Source organism: Mastigoproctus giganteus, chromosome 1, assembly GCF_048544385.1.
Source record: "Mastigoproctus giganteus isolate SK-2022 chromosome 1, ASM4854438v1, whole genome shotgun sequence".
Taxonomy (NCBI): domain Eukaryota; kingdom Metazoa; phylum Arthropoda; class Arachnida; order Uropygi; family Thelyphonidae; genus Mastigoproctus; species Mastigoproctus giganteus.
The window spans coordinates 71,710,986-71,738,466 of NC_143575.1; the positions used below are offsets into that span (position 1 = coordinate 71,710,986).

General features: G+C 36.4%; 1 protein-coding gene across 3 annotated transcripts in view; it reads left to right on the forward strand.

Moving 5' to 3' along the window:
* The window catches only part of didum (dilute class unconventional myosin), an 814,019-nt gene that overhangs the window by 653,120 nt on the left and 133,418 nt on the right, over positions 1-27,481 (forward strand). For all 3 annotated transcript variants that reach the window (XM_090373351.1, XM_090373360.1, XM_090373369.1), the window contains 2 exons: positions 11,575-11,724; positions 25,273-25,424. In XM_090373351.1, coding sequence (XP_090229477.1) covers positions 11,575-11,724; positions 25,273-25,424 — 302 coding nt within the window. The remainder of the gene's footprint in view (positions 1-11,574; positions 11,725-25,272; positions 25,425-27,481) is intronic.

Below are 27,481 nucleotides of genomic sequence, written 5' to 3' on the forward strand. Positions count from 1 at the left end.
AATTGAGTCTCTTTGGGTAGGACTAAAGCCTGGTAGCTATGCCTCTCCCCACTCTGGTGAACCCATGCATCATATTTTGCTCTCTATCCATATTTTAGAGAACAAACTGTTATGTGTATGCCCATGACAATCTGATGGTAATGCTTTAAGAAAGGAGTGTTGTAGCTGTTTTAAAGGAATATGTGGGTTGGTGAGAATTGTCATCTCTCTATGTTGTGTTGTGTTGCATTGTTCCTGGCTGGATACTGCCTTTTCTAAATACAGTATACCTGCATATGTTCAAGGTACTTTGTGGTTGTGAAGACATCATATATATTGGTATACATTGTAATATGAGACCATGTAATGTGTTTATGCTAAAGCAAAAACTGCAACAATTTAACTGATTGAAAGTGTCTGTTGTTTTGTTTCTTGTTGTTGCTTGTCTACTTTGGTTCTGTCTTCCCCCCCCCCCCCTCCAGAGAAAAAATGGTTTTCCCATGTCCATATCCTATTCAGTGTATACTCTCCACCATGACTTATGGAAGTGAAACTTGGGCACTCACCAAAAGAATGGAAGAGAAGCTGAGAACTACACAGTGAAGAATGGAATGAATTATATTGGGAATCAGACTGTTAGATAAGAAGAGAAACACATGGATTAGGCAGCAAACTCAAGTAAAGGACATTCTTATCAAAATTAAAGAACTAAAATGGTCTTGGGCAGGACACATAGCTCGAAGACATGATGACAGATGGACTAAGAAAATAACAGAATTGTACCCAAGAGGAGCTAGAAGAAAACCTGGAAGACAGTGGCAGAGATGGATAGATGAAATTCTTGAGTTTATGGGTAGTAAATGGATGGCCATTGCACAAAACAGAAGGAACTAGAAAGTTGCTGGAGAGGCCTTCATCCTGCAGTGGATTGAAAATGGCTGATGATGATGACCTTTTCTTCTAGTGATTTATTTTTATCAACATCCATTTCATTTTAGGAGTTTGCATGAACAGCGTTATTCTCCATACCTTTATGATTAGGAGAAAGGTTTTTAGGTGTTTCTGCAATTGATTGCTTGATCGTGTCTCTGATCAAGAAATCAAAAATTATTCTCTACAATGTGTGTCGATAATAATTTTTACATATGGCTAAAAAAAGATTAATTTAAGACTTGGTATATTCAGTTCAAAAATTCACGTATTAATTGCTAAGTAGAGCACTCAAGCATGCGAGAGGTGGAAGGAAGTAAAAAGAAATAGAGACGGGAGGCAGAAATGATTCAAGGTACTTTGAATCATTTCTGCCTCCTGTCTCTGTATACTATACAAAGAGGTGAGAAAAGCACTAAAATCATTAAATAGTAATCAGCCAATATGTGCTCAAAGGGTTCCAGGGAAGTGTTCCATCGGGATGAAATTGGATATGACGAATACTGTTTTGCTGAAGGAATGGTTCACTCCAATTATTGGCTGTTTATAGAACTCTCAAAAAAACTCCCACAGAAAAAATTAGTCAGCTGCCATTCCATTATCATTGCCTCCTAATCTTCCACTGCTACCAAAATCTGGTGGTAAGGAAAACCACAAATGAATAGCTGCCAACTTTCCAGATTTATGGCAGTGACTCTGTCTTTTTACTCAGTTTCATGATTCTCTGTCTCATTATCATAATATAGTTGATGATAAAGTTTCTCCATCTTTTTCGAAAAATTCAGTTTTTCTCTTGTCTTTTTCTTTTCACAAAAAAAAAAAAATAAATAAATAATAAATAATAAAATAATAAAACTGTCTTAAAATTAGATTTCTGTTATTAAATTTTGTGAATTTCTACTTATTTTCATTAACGAATTCGCTGTAAGGTGTGCTATAGTAGTCTATGTTGCAAAAAGAAATGCACCATAATATTGTTACTCTGTGGTCATTTCAATTGTGTAGTGCAAAGCTAATTAATATATTAAAAAGTAAGAGATTACCTTAATATTTATCATGGAATGCTTCCAGTCAATTCTCTCTCATATGTGACAAATAAAATAAGATGAAAAAAGTGAAAAAACGAATTAATGAATTCCCGCACTCATAGAGATACGACCAAATCTGATGTGCTATAGAATCGAAAGCCAAGAGCCCAACCAGACCCCGAAACACATCAAACCACCGCAGCAAGACCATGAGTGCGAGAAGACATTGTGTCATAATAAATAGTTAAAACTGGTTCCGATAATAAATAATTAAAAACACTATTAAAATTACAATTAAAAAGATTAAAAACTATTAAAATTAAACAGATTAAAAGTTACAATTTGGATGAATACTCAAATTAAACGAAATGCACAGCTGTTTCCCTTCCTTAAGCAGACCATGCTTTTCGGTTGATCGCCGTGTTCACAGGATGGGAATATTGCAAAGTGTTTGTGTGTGTATTTGACTCTGAAATATAGAAAGATTATTTATATTGGCACATGCGCAAAAAATACCAGAAATCTGAAATTAGATAAGGCCGTCGCACATTGATAGAATTTTCATGTAGTTTCACTTCAAGTATTTCAGCGATCAATAATTTTATTTAATTGTGTTGTATATTTAAAATTACCGCTTCATTGAATAGGAATACTTGACCATCATTGATCTGACTGCATGAAACGCCAACTCCGACCTGTTTGCACACGACGTGCGGACATAAGCAGCATGTTGCTTGACACGTAACTCTAACGTGCAACGAGTGGAACCCTCGTACAATGAATTACACTGACTGCACGAAATACTGTACACAAGGTCATTTACCTGTGCTGAGCAAGAAGGAAGAATTGTGTGATTTTTTTTAATATATTATGGAGCTTCTGCATGGGCCTGGCTATTATTTTGAATTCAGTATTTCTAAAGAGTTTATTAAGTTGCCTGTACCATTGTTCAATGTATGGTATGGAAATAAAGTGTGTTTTATTGGTATTATTATTATATATTATTTAGCCATATGGTTCAAGGAAGCCTGAGGCTTTTGCTGCACCAGCCAAAAAAAAAAAAAAAAAAATTCCAAGTTAGCATTAGCATTAGTAGAGGCATATGATGCAAGAAAGCAAGCTTATTCAGCATCAGCCAAAAAAAAAAAAAAAAAAAAAAAACCACTACTCCCATTTCATCCCTCCGTTCGTTCGAAATACCCTGTCCAGCTGAGCCTTAAATTTGTTTAGGCTATCAACTTCAACAACAAGCGATGGGAGTCTATTCCACAAACCAACTGCCCGCTGGCTAAAGGCAAATTTCCGCACATCTATCCGACATCCGTCCTTCCTCAATTTGAATTTATGCCCTCTCAGGTGATTATTCTGAGCAAGAGGAAGAATCCCATCGGCATTGAGCATGCTCAAGCCATTCAAAGCCTTATAATTTTTAATTATTAATGGGTATCATATTTGCTGTTTTATTTTTAGCCTGTAACCTGATTTGATTTATAACGGAGTGAGGATAGCCTCTATTTAAAAACCTATCAGTTAGTGTAACAATTTCTAAGTGTAATGTGGGTTCAGACGTGGAATATTTGTAAACATTGAAAAACTGGTTGAATATAATAGATCTCTTATACGTGAATGGATGATAACTTTGGTAATGCAGGTACACCCCCAAATTAGTGGGTTTTCGGTAAATGCTAACTTGGATTTTTTGCATGTCACATGTGAGGGTGAAATTTAAAAAATTTAGGGCTTTTGTTTCTATCTATTCCTCCTCCAGTGTGTAATGTAGTCTCGTGTGAATATTATTGAATACTCTTAGAACGTCTCGAGTGGTGTTGCGATCTGTTATAACAAGTATATCATCAATATATCTCCCATAGTAAGTAATGCGGGGAAGAAACGGTGTTAAATGAATATCCTCGATATTGGCAAGATGGATTTCTGCTATAAGACTGCTTAGGTTCAAACCCTCGGTTTGAACCTGAGTGGATCATTTACCTGCTCGGCACAGGTAAATGATGTTGTGTACAAGATTTCGTGTAGTCAGTGTGATTCATCATACGAGGGTTCCACTCGTTGCACGTTAGAGTTACATGTCAAGCAACATGCTGCTTCCGTCCGCGCGTCGGAGTTGGCCTTTCATGCAGTCGATGATGGTCACAACGTATTCCTATTCAAATAAGCATAAAAGCAGCATTCAGTGCATAGAAAGAAATGCAAAAATAGATGTTGCATTTCATGGAGATGATGTCATACATACTAAATACTTACTTGCGTCTTTTGTCATAGAACATAATCTTTTGATTTGTACTGATCATGCAGATGTGTTTTTCAGAAATTTTTCCTGATTGTGAAATAGCAAAAAAAAAAAATGAACAAAAACAATTATTATTAATTAAAATTGCACAGATAGGGAAAGATTTATTGACGCCTTAAAAAAATGGACCATTTTCAATTGCTGCAGATGGTATTAATCAAAATGATTCTGCTCAATATCTGATTGTGGTGACTTTTTGTAATTAAAAAAATTTTGAAATGAAAACCAGCTTGCTCTCTGTACTAGCTTTGGGAAGTGACTCTACATGGTACAGTTCTGTACTACATCTTTTTCTGAACAACCTGGTAGCATTTTGGAGCAGGCACTGAGTGTTGATAATGTGCCTTAGACCTAAAAATGCGAGTGGCAAGGAAATTAAAAGTGGAGATTAAGCACCTGATGGTAATAGCCTGTCCTTGCCATCTTATTAATGTGTGCGCTAACAAAAGAGCTGCATGCCTTCCTATGAAAGCAGATGAATATTTGGGACATTTATTACTATCTAGAAAGAGATTTAAACAACTTCAACTGGCCACTGTAATCTCCTTTACGAAAGAAAAAACTCTTCCCTTTATCCAAGTCTTGGCAGACCTTCCTAGAGAATTTCATTTTTCTCGTTAACAGCTTGGGTGCCCACTTGCAGAAAATGTCCTATAATTGAATGTGTCTAAAGTGATTAATACATCTGTTTATGAATACTCTAGTGTTTTCATAATTCCATCTGTGGTTATGCCTTGAATTATTTCATCCAAAAGCTTAGCATTTTCTTCAGTACACACAGACTTTGGTATTCTGTTCCTTGGCTGGTCACGAATATTAATGACTCTTCCTCCTTTAAAATGTGCAAGCCTTGCTTATAAACATTGCTTATATCAACAGCATCTTGTTGCTATTCATTCCTTAATTTTCATGAATTGGGACAGCTGAGTTTTTCCAAGACTTGAAAAGAAAATGTATCACTGACTGTTGGAAAACACAGACATCAGTTTGACTGTTCACAGTTTCAGATTCTGTAATAAACAAACTTTTTTATTTTAACAAATTTGTCTTAATATCTCTATGTGTAAAACTTCACAATGCTAACACAATTACAAAAAAATTTTGTCACCCAAGAAGCTATCCACCTGTCTGCATTTAATAACTCAAGTCTCAACAGATAAATTTCATGAAATTTTATATTTGGCTCTTTTAGAACAATTTGTCACGCCTTCCCAAATTTCATCAAAACATTGGTCTAATAGAAATCCGGGAATTATTATTATTTTTATTTTATTTTCCCCCCCCACACACACATATCATGAGCTATACATATCCTGTATATTGTAGCTGAAGCAGTGGATGTTGTTTGTTGCTGTGCACTAATCCAGAGGAATGAATGGCCAATATGGCAGATGCAGAGAAATAAAATGCTTTCAGTTCATGCACAAAAGCCATTGCTTTTTATATATATAATATGAGCAATTAATAAATATCTTAAGCAATATTGTCCAAATTTGTATCCTACTACCCATAATTAACAAATTGTGTTATATTATTATTATTATTATTACTACCTTATTTTACTTACGATTTTTCTTTACTAGGTTTGGCCTTTGGGGGCTGGTATCGGCTATTATAGCGTTTTGGTGCCTTGATATATGGGTATATATATATATATTTTTAATGGGCAGCCAGCCAGTATACATATTTCTTTATATTTATATAGTATCATTATTATATTTTCGGACACCACATAATAAAATTCTAACATAATATACCATTAAACAGCACATATCTTATTTACTTAGACTATAATCAAATATTATATATATATATATATATATATATATATATATATAAATCATGTATTATTTGCTAATGCCTCTGAAATGTAATGCACTGAAATTATTATCTTAACTTGTTTTTGAAATAATTTTGCTGTAATGTTGGTCAACCAAATGACAATAGGAACAAATTAATATTTAAAGGCATTTATGTATCATACTTTCATTTTTATAAATTTTCAAAATTTTATGAAGAAACTTATTACACAGAGCCCACCATTAGCAAGAAAACTTGCTGCTCAGGGCACAAACATTTTCAAGAAACTAACTCTGGAAAGTGTTAGTATTTGCAATTTTGATTATACGTGGGTTATATCTTTGTAAAATATACCTATTTAACATTAATGTTTTCAAATATTCATGCGCAGTTTGTCTTCAAGCCTGTGTTACATAATCATAATATACAAGATGCATTCAAAAAGTTCCCGGAATTTTATTACAAAAGTTTGTTGAATGAACAATTGAGCTTACTAACCTAATCACCTTCAAAGTACCTTCCTTCTGCACACGCGCTTGCTCCATTGGTCTTCCCAAGCTTTGAAACATACTTTAAAATCATGTGTTTTTTTAGTTCACGTAAGCCGCTTTGGTGTTTTCTTTGATTTTTCTTTTTCAAAAGATTATGTTCTGTGACAAAAGATGCAAGTAAGGAACAGCTAGAATGGCCGTGACTTTGATTTTTTTCATAGTGTAGAATCCAGCATTCCTTCCATTTTTCAGATTCTCATGAAAATGTATCAAAAACCTCAACATAACAAGCAGCGATAATACTTCTCCTTTATCCACAAATTCATAGTGCACTATGCCCTTGTCATCGAAAAAAATGATCGGCATGACTTTGATGTTGGATTTTGTTGCACGAGACTCCTTTTGCTGTGAGAACATTTTTGTGTACATTCGGATGATTCCACTCTGGTCTCAGGATCGTAAGCGAACACCCCACTCTGATCCCTTGTGACCACTTTTCTTAGGAAGCTCCGATCCTGCATAAATTTTTCAAACAAATCACCTGTGATGGCTTTCCCTCGTCCATTTCGTCTGAAAGCAAGTGTGGAACAAACTTTGCATCCCTAAATCTTGCATCAGGATTGTGTGTACTAAGCTTACAGACAGTCCAAATTCATCAGCCATCTCAACAACAGTCATTCACCTATCATTTTGCACGAGTTCCTTCACTTTCATGATTTTTTTTTTTGTTTTGTGATGTTGAATGAAGCTCGCATCCAGTGCAAGTTTCATCTTCCACTGTTTCCTGTCTATTTTTAAACTGATTAAACCACTTGTAAACTACTGTTTTCTTCAAAGCAACCTCTCCATAAAGTTTCTGTAATGCTTGAAGCATCTCTGCAGAACAATGTTAGCACACTGTTCAAACTACAACATTCTGCAATCAGTCAGCTGTGACACACAAGCGAAGTGGTTAAGCCAGTTCCCACTTGGCATGCATGTGCACCAAGGTCAACATCAATATCCCACAAATCTTTATGGCCGTAGCACAAACCATTTAAATACCAGCATGTGATTTTGGGAACTTTATACTTATCTCTATGTAGTTATGCTGCTGAGACCCTGATGCAACTGATGGATCAGGTTCTCATCACAAATTTTTAAGTTATATTACATCGTATTATGATTTCCACACATTTTTCATTTTTATCAGTCAGTGATTCCTGGAAAAAGTACATTGCTGATTGTATAACAGATACAAAAGAATATTTAGGTGAAATTAAACCATTAACTTGGAATGCATGAAGGAAGCTGTTGTCTGAGGTGGTGAAACACCTGAGCATTTCATCATTAGAAGAACAACCATGGATGGGTTACTAGTTTAACACACAATGTGTGAAGAGCTTTTGATTGCATCAAATAAGGTGAGGTGGAATCAAGGGTGTATAGAGTGATGTAGTTCAAAAGCCTCAGCTGTTGCTCAAGGCTCTGGTGGAGATTTTGGACATGTCTAAGGCTGTTCTGACAAGATTTTTAAAGTGGATCTTTGATGAAATGCAGTTGTCTAAAATTTAAAAAGGATATGGATGTTGGTTTTGTCAAAAGACAAAACCAAAACTTGTTGAATATTGTCTTATTGTAGAGACAAATGATGTTCTTGATATTTATCTGAAATGTAGATTCCAGTATATCAGTAATACGATATTATTTAAGGAAGTAATATATAGTTTGGACTTGCTGCAATCTTGGAACATTAGCATCATGATGTTTTAAAAACAGTATAACACTGAGATATGCTTTATATAGAAAGCTTAGAAATTAAATGAAAAAACTTATTTTAACTTAGATGCAGTTATTATTTCCATGTATAGGTACGGAACAGCCAGTCAACATCGAGCTGCCCAGAGAAGGGCAGCTTGATAAGTTAAATTCCATAAGTTAAAAAAAAGAAGAAGAAAACAACTCCAGAAATTATTAATAAACCTAAATTTGACAATTGAGAAACTTGAAACTGCCCCCATGCTCTCTCCTTCACCCCAGAGCTTAATCCTACTGTGTCAATCTTAAACTTCAAAAGTGGACCACAAAGGTACAAATATGATATCCAAGGAGAATATTTCACAATTGCATGCCACCAATACGTTACCAATACTACAGCTACAACCCAATGTATGTGGAAGAATCAAAAAATGAAATACAAGTTGGAACAGCTTAACCTTCCCTTATATAACATCAACCAAACAAAAGCAAACTGCTACAGAATTAAGAGTGATACAAATACCATATTTCTTCGATTCTAAGATGCACTTTTTCCCCCCCATAAACGTCTCTAAAAACAGGATGTCTTAGAATCGATGGCATCTTACAATCGCAGTTTTTTTTTTTTTTTTACGAATTTTCTCGCGCTTTGCACATGGCACCACACGTTTTGTTTTTACGCAGAAACCCCACCTCCAAGTTTGACCATTGTCGCATTCGCCAATTCCATTGGAGAATAAAGTGGCATGGGTGATATCACACACTTTCGAAATGTGAAGCCACCATTATTTCATTATAGTGGAGCTCACTCAGCGAAAACTAGGAAGTTTTGTTTGTATCTTCAAAAGTACGCAAGAAGTGGAGTTACTGTATTTTGTTCATTTTGTCATCCCTTATTGCACATTAAAATGTTGTCAAAAAGATTGCACTACAAAGCTGCATTGAAACAAAAAGTTATTGTGTATGCAAAAGAACATGGAAATAGAGCTGCGGGTCGCGACATTTTGGCATTAGTAAAGTAAATGTTTGTCATTGGAGAAATGATCGCAATTCCATATTTTCATGCAAAGCAACAACCAAGTGCTTTACAGGGCCTAAGAAAGGAAGATTTCTACAAGTCGATGAAGCTGTGATACATTTTGTAACCGGAGACACAAGCAAAAGGATTACCCATCACTCGACATGCAATTGAAAGCTGGAGAAATTGCCAAGTCCCTCGCAACACAGAAAATAATTTTTAAAGGCAGTTGCAGCTGGTGCGACAGACTCGTGCGTCATAGCAGATTATTGTTAAGGCACCGAACATCTATTTGTCAAAAAATTCCTCCAGACTTTCAACAGGAGCTGATTAACTTTCAGTGACAAGTGATGCAGTTAGGGAAAAAAAGAAACTATGAGTTTAGTCAACTTGGAAATGCTGATGAAATCCCGGTCTTCTTCGATATGCCTCGAAATTACACCGTCAATGCTAAAGGTGCTAAAGATCAAGATTATAAGCACGGGTTATGCAAAGCAGTGTATCACTGCTGATGGTTGAAAGTTGCCACCATATTTAATTTTAAATCGAAAAACTATACCGAAGAATGAAATTTTCCCCAAAGATGTTATTGTGCATGCACAAAAAAATGGATGGATGTCGGCAGAGCTTACAGAAGACTGGCTAAATGTGTGGAATAGACGTCCTGGAAGTCTTTGTAACCCACCTAGCATGCTAGTACTTGATTCATTTCGTGGACATTTGTCCGAACAGGTCAAAAATAAAATTGTGCAAAAACGTGGTGACTTGGTTGTGATTCCTGGTGGCATGACTAGCCAACTGCAGCCACTCGACGTTTCAGTCAACAAACCATTTAAGAATTACTTGAGAAAGGAATATGAATCCTGGCTGTTGACTGACAACCTTCCGGAAAAATTAAGTACCAACATCAAAATTGGCAGAATGGGTATCAACAGCTTGGAAGCTAATCCCAGAAAGAATAGTGCAGCAATCATTTAAAAAATGTTGCATCACCAATGCTCTCGATGGCTCTGAAGACAATATATTATGGGATAATGAAGGTAATGATGGCTCAGAAGAATCAGACTCTGAATGTGAAGTAGACTCTGATACTGATTCAGATGCAGATATCAATGGCTCAGAAGATTCAGAAGTGATGAATAACATGCCTACTGATAAATACTGTTGTTGTTAGTAAATCAAATTCTGTTCTAATAAAAATATTTGTTAGATATATTTTAATGTTTTATTTTATTTATTTATTTTTTCTTAGAATCAAAGCTTTTTTTCTGTTGGTGGTACTGAAATTAAGGTGCATCTTACAATCGATGGTGTCTTAGAATCGAAGAAATACAGTAGATATATAACATGTAGAATAAAAATTTATTCAAAAGCATAATGCACTGAAAAATCCTCTGGAGGTTCTTTACCTTGTTCTCTCATATTTCTTAAATTCCCTCTCTGTTTCTTACCGAACACAGAGAAGAGATTTTCTTCCAGGTATGAATCTTGCCAGAACCTTAACCAGTGAAGTTACTGACTATGTTTCTAAGTCAGCAACTGTACCACTAAATCATGAGCAGAAAATATCCTATGAAGGTTATAAGCAGATAATCAAAAACAGGTGCAAACACCCTAACAACTAAAAACAACAAGATCAAATTAATAATTAACTACAGCATATCAAACCAGTTTTTTGTCTGGGGGGTTATCTGAGCCAAAGAAGCCAATGAGTAATATTTTAGCTCCTGTATTTTCCTGAATTCACACCTTTAAGCTTTTTCCTCTGGGGAACAGTGAAAACGCTGCTGTCTCCATACCCTTTAAGAGGACTGGCTCAATGTGTGGAGGAAGTCATTATGAACATAATCATCAAACATACACAAACTTAGAAACGCAAGGGATGCACCACCATTTTGAATACATTTTTAAAGGTTTGTACAATAAATATTTTCTCATTTTTCTTCTTTTTTCCTTGTATATAATTGAAATCAAAGTTTTATAGTAGTACATAACATTTACAACAGCTGCAAATGACTTTACAGACACCTTGTATATTAACTTACTATAGAGACAAATGATGTTCTTAATATTTATCTGAAATGTAAATTCCAGTATATCAGTAATGTGATATTATTTAATGAAGTAATATATAGTCTGGACTTGTTGCAATTCTGGAACATCAGCATCATGATGTTTTAAAAACTGTATAACACTGATATATGCTTTAGATAGAAAGCTTAGAAATTAAGTGAAAAAAAAAACTTATTTTAACTTAAATGCAGTTATTGTTTCCATGTATAGGTACAGAACAGCCAGCCAACATTATTGAGCTGCCCAAAGAAGGGAATGATAATATGCCGGTAGTCAAGCATAAGGAAGGAATATCATATCTGGGCATGTTTGAGTACAAAACAGATGATGAATCCTCAATAATAAAATGTCTAATTTATGGTAAGCCTAATTCTTGGTATACATTTGCATAATGATAAGATTACAATCTTATCATTATGCATATATATGCTAAATGAGTGTACAGACTTTGATATACATATGTTTATTATTAGTAAAATAATAAGAGGAGTTTACCTCAATATAGAAAGAAATTAAAACGGAAAAAACAAAAAAATCGACAACTTACCGGTACATTAGAGTAAAAAATAAATAATTAAATAATCAATTTAACACAATACAAATCAATTTAAAACAATTAAAAATCAAATTAACGCAATTAAAAGAATCTAACGAAAATATTCCTAAGATTTTCCTTCCTGAAGCTTACAACGCTTTTCGACCGTATGTCGTGATCACAGGAATGAAAATTACCGAATCGGGTTAAACCTGATACTTAAATAGAGATTATTTGTCTTCGCGCATGCGCGTAAAGGTCCACGCGTCGGAGATCAAATATGGCCGCCGAACATTAACAGAATTCTCGTGTAATTTAATTTCAACGGTTTCTGCAATTAATAGTCGCGTATAATTACGTTGAACGTTAAGTATTTTGGCCTCATTAAATAAAAAACTGTTAGTTGAGGCTAACTACATCACCTTTCGAGACAAGGTGTACAAACAAATTTTTGGATTACCAATGGGTTTGAGCCTGAGTGGCTTAATGTCAGAGATCTATCTCTCAACGATTGAGCAGATACATTTGACACCTTTTCGAACCCGTATCACATACTATGGGAGATATTTAGACGATGTTCTAGTTATTACCGATAGTAGTACTATCCAAGACATTTTACATTCGTTTAATAATATTCATTCTAGACTCAAATTTACATTGGAAAGGGAGGATACAGATACAAAGTCATTAAACTTTCTAAATTTCACGCTTACCCGGGACTCGAATAAAATACAATTTAGCATCTATCGAAAACCTACAAACACCGGTACGCTTCTACATTATAATAGCTATCACCCGTTCACCTACAAAAGATCGATTATCTTTAATCAATTTCTTAATGCCTATAAATATTCAACGATCGAATCTGTTTTGGACTCAGAAATACAAATATTAACTAGCAGATTCTTAAACAGGGTTATTCCATTACCACAATAAACCAAATTAGGGTACAAGCTAAGGATAGGATACAAAATACTACACCAATCAACAATAGTAATATCAAAAAATACTTTATTTCTGTCCCATAGGTTGAACAGTGGCACAAACAGCTTAACATATTCTTTAAAGATACCGAATTTAAAATTGTAGCTAGGCCAATTCAGAAGTTACAAACTATACTGAACAATCGCTCGGTTCTTTCAGCGTTCGCAACACAAATTAATGATCTGGTATACAACATTTCTTGCGGTGATTGCAACTTGTCTTATCAAGGTTCGACCCGATTTTCTCTTAATATTCGTGTAACTCAACATGAAGCCTCAGTTCCTGCTTCTCGTTCAGCAGTGTCAGAATTAGCCTTCCATGCCATTAACGGAAAACATACTTTTTTATTTAACGAGGCCAAAATACTTAACGTTCAACGTAATTATACGCGACTATTAATTGCAGAAACCGTTGAAATTAAATTACACGAGAATTCTGTTAATGTTCGGCGGCTATATTTGATCTCCGATGCGTGGACCTTTACGCGCATGCACGAAGACAAATAATCTCTATTTAAGTATCGGGTTTGACCCGATTCGGTAATTTTCATTCCTGTGATCACGACATACGGTCGAAAAGCGTTGTCAGCTTCAGGAAGGAAAATTGTTTTGAATATTTTCGTTAGATTCTTTTAATTGCATTAATTTGATTTTTATTTGTTTTAAATTGATTTGTATTGTGTTAAATTGATTATTTAATTATTTATTTTTTACTCTAATGTACTGGTAAGTTGTCGTTTTTTTTCATTTTTTCCGTTTTAATTTCTGGAGGGTATCATACAGAAGTGTTCTACGCACTATATTGAGGTAAATTCCTCTTATTATTTTACTAATATTATTATCAACGTAAAACATATTGAGCAGTACAGCTCTAATTCATACTATATGTTTATTATATAGGTTTTAAAAAGTTAACTTGCAAAGCACTGGGTAGAAAGGCCTGGAGTGTTCACGAATAGTTAAGAAATATGACCATCACCCTTCCCCAGCGTACATTCAAATAAAAATTTTATACAAATACTAGTTACCTACTGAAACTTACTCATCCTGCAACTTATGGGGGGGGAAGTTATGGAAAGTACAGTTATATTATCAGAATGGAGTCAATGGAACAACAGCTTTGTGTCAGCTTAATATATAAGGGCTCTTTATATGAAAATCAACAAAGGGGAAAATGTACATTGAACATTTATTTACTTAAATAAAATATCTGTATCTCTTAAAGTCCCACACATCTGAAATACAGGCACCTCCGTAGCCAGGTGGGAAGGAGCAGCAGTGCGTAGCACACGCTTCTTGATTAGACCGGGATTCGAGCCCGTCACCACCAAATACGGAGGATGCGGAAAGGTCAGGGAATGACCACCGCATATCCCAGAGCAATATGGCCTTAGTTGCTAATGCTCCTAAAAAAAAACCAAATAAATAATAATCTGAAATACATGAAAGTTTAGACTTCTGCCAGAAAGTGAACTTTTCACGTAGTAGTGGCATGTGATGCAAGAAAGCAAGCGTATGAGCTTATGCAACATCAGCCAAAAAAAAAAAATTACAAAACAATCCCCTCTAAATATTTGTCCAGTTCCTCCTTAAATTTATTTAACCTATCAACTTCCACGACAGATGGAAGTTTGTTCCAGCAACTAACCACCTGCTGACTAAAGGCAAATTTCTGCACATCTATTCTACAGCTGTCTTTCCTCAATTTGAATTTATGCCCCCTTAGGTTCGTAATCTGAACAAGTGGAAGAATCCCATCAGAATTCAGCGTGCTCAACCCATTAAAGGCCTTATACACCTCAATCAGATCACCTTGCAGGTGCCTAGTCTCCGGCTGCTGCAATTTGCAGAACTTAAGCCTCTCCTGGTAAGAGGATCCCTTCATTCCCCTCACCAATCTTGTTGCCCTTTTCTGTACACGCTCAAGCAAATCTACATCCTTCCTAAAATGAGGCCTCCAGACCTTCACGCAGTACTCAAGGTGTGGCCTGACCATTGCCTTATACAAAGGGACAATCACCTCCTTTTCCCTGCTAACAAAATTCCTGTATATCATTGACAACACCCCATGACCTGCCCTGGCAGCCTGTCTGCATTGCTCAGAAAAATTCATATCTGACTGCACAATTACTCCCAGGTCTTTTTCATTTTCTACCACCTTAAGTGTAGTACCACACAGTTGGTACGTTTCTCTGGGGTTACTTCTACCCATATGCAGTACTTTGCATTTGTCAAAGTTAAACTTCAGTTGCCACTTCTTGGCCCATCTGCCCAAATTATCTAGATCCTGTTGCAGTAGCACACTGCCATTACTGTCATTAACAACCCTGCCAACCTTTGTATCATCTGCAAACTTCAATACTAAGCCTGATATACCTTCATCAATATCATTGATAAATATATGAAACAACAGTGGACCCAACACGAAACCCTGTGGGACTCCACTAATAACATAAGTCCACAAAGAGCAGCACCCATTAATTACCACCCTCTGTCTTCTCCCACTCAACCATCATTTTATCCATTGTAGCAACTTACCCTTAATACCATTCTGCTCCAATTTGTACAGTAGTCTTCCATGCACAACAGTGTCAAAAGCTTTCCTGAAATCCAAGTATATGATATCAAAATTATTTTTTGCATCCAGTTCCTTTGTAACCACATCATAATATCCTATTAGATTTGTCAGACAAGACTTTCACTTAACAAACCCATGCTCTGTCTGAATTATTGCTACAGTTTCGTCTAGATGATCCTGCAATGCATCTTTAACCAGTGACTCCATAATTTTACCAAGAACAGTTAAACTAACTGGTCTGTAATTACTCGTGTCACCCTTCGATCCCCCTTTTTGAATTAGGGACACATCTGCACATCTCCAGTCCGTGGGGACATCCCCTAAGTCCAAGGATGCTCTCATAATTATGGCTGAAGGTTTGGTTACTTCCTTTGCCACCCCCTTTAATATAACTGGATAGATCCCATACACCCCCAGGTGCCTTTCTTATGTTTAACTTAAACAATTTCTCCTCAACTTTGTTCTCAGTTATTACAAAATCATTAAGCACCCTGCTACAATTTGATAACCTTCTGCCATTTTCAAACCTTAATAACTCCTCATGTGTGAATGTAGATGCAAAATACTCATTCGGTTTGTTTTCTATCTGAGCAGGATCATTAACAGTCGAACCATCGATATCAAGTGTACCAATCAGATTCATCCCCTTCCTTTTAGAGTTTATATAAGTAAAGAAATCCGTGCTGTTTTTCTTAGCATCCTTTGCCAAAGATTTCTCGTAATCTGCCTTCGCCTGCCTAACCTCCTGTGTGACTTGATTACAGACTAGCTTATATCTGCCGTAGGCTTCTATGTCGCCTTATAATTTATATGCATCCCATGCATTTTTCTTCTCTGCTACGTCTCATTAGTTCATTTGACAACCATTTAGACCTAAACCTTGAACAGTATTTCTTAATAGGTATGAAACGTTTAGTAGCTTCCATTATTAATTCCTTGAATGCTTCCCACTTAGAATTTGCTGATGGCAACATCATCAATTGATCCCACTGTACAGAATTTAAAAACTGTCTGAGACCACTATAGTCACCTTTACGGAAGCAAAAACCCTTTCCTTTACCCCTGATGGTAATTATATCTTTAAGTAAATCCCACATCAGTACACTGTGATCATTGCCACCTAATGGTGTCCTTTATCTGCAAATTCTTAATACACGAATGATCACTGCTGCAGAAAACAATCATCCAATAAATCCACAAAAGTCTTACTAGTGTGCGAGTGACCAACCCATAAGTTCCAGTCTATATCTGGGAAGTTAAAATCCCCCATTATAAGACATGCTGATTTACTAGCTCACTTTATTTCTCTATACAATTGTTAATTGTACTCATTCGAGTCATTATGCCTATAACACACTCCTACTCTTATTTTTGCTTTCGCAGTGTTTATATCACACCAAACTGACTCAACAGTGCACTGTTCATGTATATCAGCTGGATGCACTTCTTTTGATTTTTTGTTTTTTTTAATTAACAGCATAACACCTCCTCCCTTCCTATCTTGTCTATCCTTTCTGTACACATTGTGCTTCCCAAATTCCAGTTCTGCATTCCTTATATCTGTGTGACACCACGTCTCTGCTATCTCAACAATATCCACCTTTGATGTCTTGACCAACACTTCAAATTCATCAAATTTATTTACTATTCTTCTAGCATTGGTATACATGCAAGTATACATGTACCTATTCTTATTATTAGTTACCCTAACACATCCCATGTACCCACCTGTTTCACAATGACTGCCATCAGTCTCTGAAACCCCCAACACCCTTCGCTCCACGCCGCTGCTTATTGTAATAGAAGTAGTGCAAGAATCACCTTCACCTCTGCCTGCAGCTACTTTTAACCTTTTAGTCTGTGAAACCCCCCAAGCTAGCAGTTTTCCGACCCACCTAACACTGCCTCTATAGCATCAGCAAATATTCTTGCACCCTTTCTATTTAAGTGTATCCCATCCCTGTAGAAACACTCTCTCCTGTTAACAAACACAGACCAGGCTGAAAACAATTTTATCCCTTGAGCCTTGCACATTTCCTCCAGGGCCGAATTGATTGACAAGGCTCTCATCATGTACTCCCTCCTATCGTGTCTGGCCAGAATTGCAGACACTTTCAAATTTAACCCTAATTCACGGCTTTTTTGTAACATTGACCTGTACTTGTTAAGTAAATCTGCAGATGTCCTACTCTTGATGTCATTAGTGCCAACATGTACAGCAATATCACCCTTTGTGCCCTTAAAAGATGATATATGCTTTACAACGTCATCAACTTTTGTCCCTGGCAGACATACCCTGGTCCTATTCCATCTATCCTTTTTACACAATATATTCCCCGTCTCCCTGACAGTAGAGTCACCGATGATAACTGACTCCTCTGGGACCAGCACATTCTGCCTTGGCGGTTGCTGCTGTGTTGCCTGATGCCGAGGAGTGAGCTCTGGCATTTAGTTGGGCAGCTGAGAGCTTGACGGGCTCCTCATATTAATTTCTTCAAGGTCATCTACCCTACACCTCAAGCTCTCATAGACGCTCAGAACGCTGAGCTGATGCCTAATTTCTAGACACTCTCTGCACCTGGCACACACAAAGACATCCTCCTTGGCTAGATCATGTTCCGTTCCAGAGAGTTTGAAACATTTCACAAGTTGCACATTTTTTTAGGCTGTGATGCGTTGGAGAATCATCCCCCTCAGTTCTCCCCCTAGTCACAGCACTCCTGCCACTTTGTGCCCGTTGCTTTTCTGCTCTAGTCTGGGGCATGATATTTTAAATTAATAAGATCAATAAATTTAATTAATTAATTGTCAATACTACACTATCTAATAGAATACTAAATGCAGGGATGCGAATTATGCTGTATAATTTTACGTTAGGGCTACCTAGTTACCACAATTAAAAATTTGAATTCCCTGCTACTCTGTACAAAAACAGTGGCTGCAAGATTCAAACAAAACAACGGTTTTATGTATATTAAGTAGTAATCTACAAAATCTCTTATCTAAATTAAAAATAACAATAACCAGCGTATCTAGAACTATATGGCTACTTATAAAGGTCAGTATAAAATAACAATTAGGTAAATAAAATGGCAAACACTTATCGCTTTTTCGGAGCCTGTAATTCACAGCTGTAATTTTTAAAGAGAGTCAGCACCTTCTTGATCATGATCTTTTCACTCCCTACAGATACTGAACTCAATGAACATGAAGATAAAGTTATCTAAACTTTATTCTTTCATAAAGTACAGCAATCAACAGAAGAGTTTCTCTTACAAAGAAACAAAATCTAATACTTATGACAGAGGCTTGTTTCCAATTTCTTTGGAAGAATCATTGTTTTATGATAGCGAGAGTTGGATGAAAGTTCTATATTTTAGCAATTTCTTGGTTTATTTACTGACACCAAATGATAGCTTGTCTTCTCTTAATGCTGATTTATTAATATACTGTTATTTTGTTTTACAGAATGTCTACATATAAAAGTTCTCAGAATATAATCTGCTTTGTTTTATGTTGGTAAATGATATCTAAATAAAAGATTGAACATAATTCTATAAATATAATCTTACCACAATAAATTATTATTCTTTTGTCCAATGAATTGAAATTGTTTCAATTAATGAAATCAATTATATTATTGGATAATTGCGTTCTACAGTAGCAGCATGTTAGAGAGAATAACAAGAGAAAACAGTACTCTCAATGTAATTATCAGCAATAATTCTTCATGCATTCTCACACATCCACATGAAAGTGAGGAGTTGGTCATCTTGCTGTAAAATGAAATATGTGGAATCTCTAAGAAGTTGAGGTATAAGCCACTTTTTCAACATGTCCAAGTAAATGTTCCTGTTGATCATGTTTTCCATAAAATGGCAAAAAAAACAATTTTAAAGAATCCCATTTATGTTTGATGACTCTGAGAGAACTTTCAGTTTCCTTGCATCTGAATGTTGTGGCAGTTGATCCTGTGAAAAGTGGCCTACCGACAACAAGCCATGTTACTTTGCCACCTTGTTCCACTTTCTCTTTGTGTGATTGCATTTGCTGTTTTAAATATAAACTAACTACAACGTATAAGCTTTGAAAAGTAAAGAAAAGGATATTCCAGACTGTCATCAGAGATATTCAAATCACAATAATTTTGCAAACTTTGCTGAAAGACTTCCTTACACAATTCATATTTTATCAGTGCAACCTAGGCTCTACCCCTTGAATGCATTCTTTGCTTTCAGACTTTGTGCAAATTATTAGCAAATTGAATTGCATTATGATTGGCCCTTTTTGTGTCATGTGCAAGTTGTGACCCACCTAATCTGAAATAAACTGCTTTAGAGCAGTTATGCAAGCTCTCCATAATGTTGTACACAGTAAAATAACTGTTTTTCAACTCTCAGTAATATTCCCCCTCGATGTGGGCACCTGTACGTGGGAAGGTGATCTCCCAGTGATGCTGCTTGTCCCCCCCCCCCAGTTAGCATCACTGGGATGCATTGCCCACAGAATAAGTTCCAGGCTAACCATAAATTCCACCATAGGAAAATGACATGTTTGTCTTGTACTGCAACCCATGGAAATTCAGAAAGGGGAAAACCTGGTGGTTGAGTGGGCCAGGCTTCGACAAGATGGCTAGTCCTGGGTGATATGGTCAGCAGTGCTGAAGCCATGTCCCTATCTTCATGGTCTGAGGGACAGAGTTCAGGATGGTGGTGGTGTGGGTATGGTGTCTGAGTACTAATGACATCTCACTACCAAGCATATTTATTGCTTGCCAAGCAGTAGGTGTCTCTTTGCATTCCATGATAGTAGGGGAGCCTAGCAACTAAACCACAAAAAAAATGCTCACGAATCTTGACAATCAAAACTTTTTTCTGGGATCCTAGTCATTGTTATTATAACAGTGACTTCAGTAGTAATACTACCAAACAGCAAAATAGAAGAAAAAAACAGGACCTACACCATGCTTCCCAATTATTCATTCCAGCAGCAAAACACCCATAGGAAAGATGTAGCCCTTCTTTAATCAGAAAGGTTTAGAAGGGTTGGCAAGCTCCCAAAATTAGTTAAATGGCAACTTTCTGGCAATATTATAGTATAAAACAAAACTGAAAAGCATTCAGAACAGCTTCTTTCAGCCACACCTCTTTTGGCAGAAGTCAATTACATTTACCCATATCACTACCTCTCTGTGATCCAACACTACCAAAAAAAAAATTGGTAAAGAAAAACCAAAATACCTGAAGAGCCACTCCCAACACAAGGATACATGGATGTTGAAGTTCGAAGGTACGAGATTACAGTCTTGAATCCTTTGCAGAAGAATAAGAAGAAATGGATGCAGGCCAGCATTCTTTCTTTCCAAAAAAAGATGAATACAGGACTGAGAAAACAAAGCCCTCAGTCCTTCAGAAGCCCACAGGTAAATCCAACAAAGCTAAATAATAGCCACATTCAAATTCTTACAGTGGAATTGCCATGGATTTCATTGAATAATGATGACATCAAGGCCCTCGATGGCAATTCCACTGTAAGAATTTGAATGTGGCCATTATTTAGAGGTAGGGATGGAAATGTCCATCCCCACCTCTAAAAATGGTGACTCCGCTATGGGTCACCAAGAATGGTAACCCATGGAGGAGTCACCATTCTTGTGGGTAACCATACCCCTTTTCAGCCTACACCCCTTTTCACCAACAAAGAGATGGCAGCAACAGCAGTTCGCTTTACATTTGGGTTCCTCCTAACTGTTTTCACTACTTATTTGCATCCTGGGAACCATCAAGAATAACACAGTGTAAGATTGATCAGGCTTACTGGAATGCCTTTCAATATTAGGCAGTGTTGAAAACCATCACAGTCAACCAGGATCCAATCGATCACAGTAAAGTATACGACAGAAATTATTGTCCAAGCAGCAGCAATTGCAATTCCAAAAACATCCACCCAGTTTCCACCATGGTAGATTGCACCATGGTATTTTGTGCCTTTCTTGTTGCTTTACAGCAACAAGAAAGGCACAAAATAGGGCATGGGGATATTTCATTGAAATCCTACCAGAGATAATCTAATGACCTTCAAACTTGATTGGTTATTATGATCCAGTTACAAAGGAACTGGATGCAAAATATAATTTTGATATCATATACTTGGATTACAGGAAAGCTTTTGACACTGTTGCATATGGAAGACTACTGTACAAATTGGAGCAGAATGGTATTAAGGGTAAGTTGCTACAATGGATAAAAGGATGGTTGAGTGAGAGAAGACAGAGGCTTGTAATCAATGGGTACTGCTCTTCGTGGACTAATGTTATTAGTGGAGTCCCACAGGGTTCAGTTTTGGGTCCACTGTTGTTTTGTATATTTATCAATGATATTGATGAAGGTATATCAAGCTTAGTATCGAAGTTTGCAGATGATACAAAGGTTGGCAGGGTTGTTAATGACAGTGTGCTACTGCAACAGGATCTAGATAATTTGGGCAGATGGGCTAAGAAGTGGCAACTGAAGTTTAACCTTGAAAATACAAAGTACTGCATATGGGTAGAAGTAACCCAAGAGAAACGTACCAACTGTGTGGTACTACACTTAAGGTGGTAGAAAATGAAAAAGACCTGGGAGTAATTGTGCAGTCAGATATGAAGTTTTCAGAGCAGGTCATGGGGTGTTGTCAATGATATACAGGAATTTTGCTAGCAGGGAAAAGGAGGTGATTGTCCCTCTGTATAAGGCAATGGTCAGGCCACACCTTGAGTACTACATGCAGGTCTGGAGGCCTCATTTTAGGAAGGATGTAGATTTGCTTGAGTGTGTGTACAGAGAAGGGCAACAAGATTGGTGAGGGGAATAAAGAGATCCTCTTATCAGGAGAGGCTTGATTTCTGCAAATTGCAGCAGCTGAAGACTAGGCACCTGCGAGGTGATCTGACCGAGGTATATAAGGCCTTGAATGGGTTGAGCATGCTGAATTCTGATGGGATTATTCCACTTGTTCAGATTACGAACCTAAGGGGCCATAAATTGAAATTGAGGAAAGACAGATGTAGAACAGATGTGCGGAAATTTGCCTTTAGCCAGCGGGTGGTTAATTGCTGGAACAAACTTCCATCTGTCGCTGTGGAAGTTGATAGGTTAAATAAATTTAAGGAGGAACTGGACAAAGAACTGGACATTTAGAGGGGATTGTTTTGTAATTTTTTTTTTCCTTTGGCTGATGCTGCATAAGCTCATACACTTGCTTTCTTGCATCACATGCCTCTACTACTACTTGTTACTGCCAAAGCATACACATTTTAAGTATGAATGTTACATCAGATGTTAGAAGTAATCTTGTATCAATTTCATATTGTCCATCACCTGGACTCTGAAACCCAGAGTCATCAGGAAGAAAATCTGGAAAATAAAGGATAAATGCGCATCAAATCCTTCATTGATCCAAGGACATAATGGAAGTACAATTGTAATTAAAACCCTTTTAATCTTATTTAAAATGTACCTTTCAATTCCCCCCTTTTTTTTAATACATTTTTGAAATGGTGAGTTCATTTGTTAGGTCATTGAAATCGTTTACATGACCTGATTTTGGCACATTATAGCCTTAGTTGATAAAGCACAATAAAACCCAAACCAACCAAACTCTCAGAGATAGAACAGTGCCAATCTGAGGATTTTCTTAATCGGGGTAAAGAAGCAAGGAACATTTTGGTGAATCATTAAGTTTTAATCATAGGATGGAGCTATAGCCACTGTCTCGGGTGCCACTGGTGGTTACAACCAAAGTAGTGATCCCCCCCACACACACACACACTCACACCTCCGCACATATTTTCTTATAGTATAACAAGCAAACTGACTGCAGTGCATGCACTATTTACAGACAATACACTGATGCCTCATAGCTTTAGTGGCTAAGGTAAAGAAAGCCCACATAAGAAGCATGCAAAAGTTCAATAAATTTACTGGTAAAAGTACCTTGCTGCAACAGCATTTCTATTGAAAGTTATTATTATTATTTTTTTAAATTTTATTATCTATCTTTTTCTCTTTCGAAGTAACTAAAGCGGCAAAGGTAAAGAAATCCCACATGAGAAGCACTCAAAAGTTCGATAAATTTATCAATAAAAGTACTTTGCCGCAATGGCATTTGCATTGTTGATCGCTCAGTAAACATAGAGTGGGTGTTATCGGTCTGGAGTAGAAGTTGAATCCCACGGGAGCTTGAAACCCTCCAGAAGTGGAGGGGGTAACCTCACCTTTTTTCTTTAGAATCACTAATTGAATTACGAACAGAGTCATATTGGAAGTTCTGACATCGTAAAAAATGTTCATAACGTAGTTTCACCGGTAAACTTTTTCGAAGTTTGCCGTGCTTCTCGTGTGGGCTTCCTTTACCGTTGCTTTTTTTTTTTTTTTTCTTAATAAACAGTTTATCCACTAGACCACCAGTGATTCTAAAGAAAAAAGGTCAGGTTACCCCCTCCACTTCGGGAGGGTTTTGATCTCCCATGGGATTCAATTTCTACTCCTGACCGATAACACCCACTGTATGTTTACTGAGCGGGCAACAATACAAATGCTGTTGCGGCAAAGTACTTTTACCGGTAAATTTATCGAACTTTTGTGTGCTTCTCATATGAGCTTTCTTTACCTTCACCGCTTTAGTTACTTTGAAACAGAAAAAGATAGATAATAAAATTTAAAAAAAAACAATAATAATAATAACTTTCAGAGGATGATAATGTGTCACATATCACTTTGTGATTTCCAACAATATTTGTAAATCTCAAAGTTAAAGGGAGAAAACCTTATGTTAAACTCAATACTGTGGTTATCTGTCCATGGAGTAAAAGTGTTTCCAATACTTTCTAGACTTGAAAACAAATCAAAAAGTGGGTTAAAAACATTGTGAAAATTATAAAGAATTGTCAGGTTAATTGGACTTCTTGTAATTATTACTAGAACCAATAAATGAAGAATTTTTCTCAATAGTTACATTGTGGAAAGTGTAATTTTAACTTGACTTCATAGTAAAATTACCCCAGGGGCTCACATATGGTGAGTATGGGCTTGGCACACCCAGGGTCCTGAGCTGGACATCATCATTCTTCCCTTTCTTGGTGATTCCCTTCTACTTCTCTCTCTCAGGGTAATTCAGAAATTTTTTTTTGGTTGGTACAGCATAAGCCTCAGGCTTCCATGTACCATATGACTAATAATAATAATAAAATCCCCACATATGACCTTCACAAAGGAAATATAGAAAAACAAGCTCTAACAGAATTACAAGAATGCAAAACATAACATTGTCTTACCTAACACCTCAGAATGGGCCCTGTGGATGCTACTGAGGAAGAAACAGTTTAAATTCATGCATCACGCAACAGCAGTGTACTGATATGCAGGTATGGTAGACTTTTTGCAGAGTACACAATACTTTTGGTCATATATTGTAACAGTCACCTGGTTTTCCCCCTCTCCTATTTTTACTTTAGGCTTGGAACAGATATTATATATGTGGCATTTTATTATATATGTGGGTATATGGCATTTTATAAATATGCTTTAAAAATAGTTGAAAATGGCTTATTATGTGTAATGGGACATTTTTGTCAAAACAGAATTTAAATTCAATATCTTACAATTAAATATAAAGCATTTTTTATCTCTTTATTGTGAAGATCTTTTTAAAATGTGCTTTAAAGTGTTATATTTATCCATCTCATAATGAAATTCAAATTTAAAAAAAATTGATAAAATATTATTTTAATATTTAAAAACAAAATGTGAAAAATCATTTATGCTTTTTTAAAGAACTGAAACCAAAGGTTGCTGTGACCTTACTACCAGGACTACCGGCATATATTCTCTTTATGTGTGTTCGCCATACTGATTACATAAATGATGATGCCAAAGTTAAAAGCCTCTTAAATAACACAATATTCGGAATAAAACGACTAATTAAGGTAAGTATATTTTAAAACTATTTACAATAACATAAGTTATCAAATTTAAATTATTTATTCAGTAACATGTGGGCTTACTGAAGTCCTATACTATATTAAGTGCTATACTAATCATGAAAATGACAAGAAAAAAGTTATATCACACAGTTTTTCATTCTTTAATTTTTATAAGAGATACATTAACATACATGCATTATGAAATTTAGCACTAATGGCAAAATGATGCAAGGAAAAAAGCTTATACAGCATCAGCCAAAAAAAAAAAAAAATTTTTGCTCTAACGTTTGTTCCAGCAATCAACAATCTGCAGGCTAAAGGCAAATTACCGCACATCTCTTCTACGACCATCTTTCCTCAATTTGAATTTATGCCCTTCAGGCAATTAATCTGGACAAGAGGAAAAAGACTGAATCCCATCAGCTTTGAGCTTGCTCAAACCATCAAACTATTCAAGGCCTTATACACCTCAATCAGATTACTTCATAGGTGCCTAGCCTCCAGACACTGCAATCAATTTACAGAACTTAAGCTTTTCTTGGTAAGAGCACACCTTTTTTCCCGAGTCTTGTTGTCCTTCTCTGTACTCATTATAGCAACCCAGCATCCTTCTTAAAATGAGGCCTCCAGACCTGTATGCAGTACTCAAGGTGTGGCCTGACCATTGCTTTATACAAGGGGATAATCACCTCCTTATCCCTGCTAGCAAAGTTCCTGTGTATCATTGACAACACCCCCATCACCTACTATGGCAGCCTGTCTCCACTCAGAAAACTTCATATCTGACTGCACAATTACTCTCCATGTCTTTTGCATTTTCTACTACCCTAAGTGTAACACCACATAGTTAATACATTTCTCTAGGGTTACTGCTACCCACACGTAGTACTTTGCATTTGTCAGTGTTAAACTTCAGTTGCCTCTTTTCAACCCATCTGCCTAACTTTTCTAGATCCTGTTACAGTAGCATACTGTCATTACTGTCATTTACAAACCTGCCAACCTTTGTATCATCTGCAAACTTCGACAATAAGCCTGATATACCTTCATCAATAGAATTATAAATATACAAAACAACAATGGCCCCAACACCGAAACCTGGGGGACTCCACTAATAATATTAGTCCACGAAGAGCAGCATCCATTGATTACCACTCTGTCTTCTCTCACTCAACCATCCTTTTATCCAACGTAGCAACTTGCCCTTAATGCCACACTGCTCCAATTTGTACAGTAGACTTCCATGTGCAACAGTATCAACAGCTTTCCTGAAATCCAAGTATATGACATCAAAATTATTTTTTGCATCCAGTTTCTTTGTGATCACATCATAGTATCCATTCAAATTGGTCACACAAGATGTCCCTTTAACAAATCCATGCTCTGTCTGAATTATTACTGCAGGCTTGTCTAGATGATCCTGCAATGCTTCTTTAACCAGTGTCTCAATTATTTTCCCTGGAACAGAAGTTAAACTAACAGATCTGTAATTACTCATGTCACCCTCTGGTCCCCCTTTGTAAATTGGAGATACATTTGCACATCTCCAGTCCGTGGGGATCTCCCCTGAGTCCAATTTTGCTCTTGTAATTATGTCTCCATAATTTATCCTCCACTTTGCTCTCAGCTTTTACAAAATCATTTAGCTCCCTGTTAGATTTTAGTAAGCTTCTGTCCTCCACGTCCCCACATAATTCCTCATGTGTAAATGTAGATGCAAAATACTCATTATTTGTTGGCTATCTGAGCAGAATCATCAACAGTCAAACCATCAATATCAAGTGGATCCAACATCCTTCTGATCCATCCCCTTCCTTCTAGCGCTTATATAAGTAAAGAAGTCTTTGCTGTTTTTCTTTGCATCCTTTGCCAAAGATTTCTCATAATCTGCCTTCACTTTCGTAACTTACTTTTTGACTTGATTACAGACTGACTTATATCTACCATAGGCTTCTATGTCGCCTAATAATTTATATGTATCCCATGCATTTTTGCATTTTTCTTCTCTGCCACGAGTCTCATTAGTTCATCTGACATCCATTTGGGCCTAAACCTTGAAC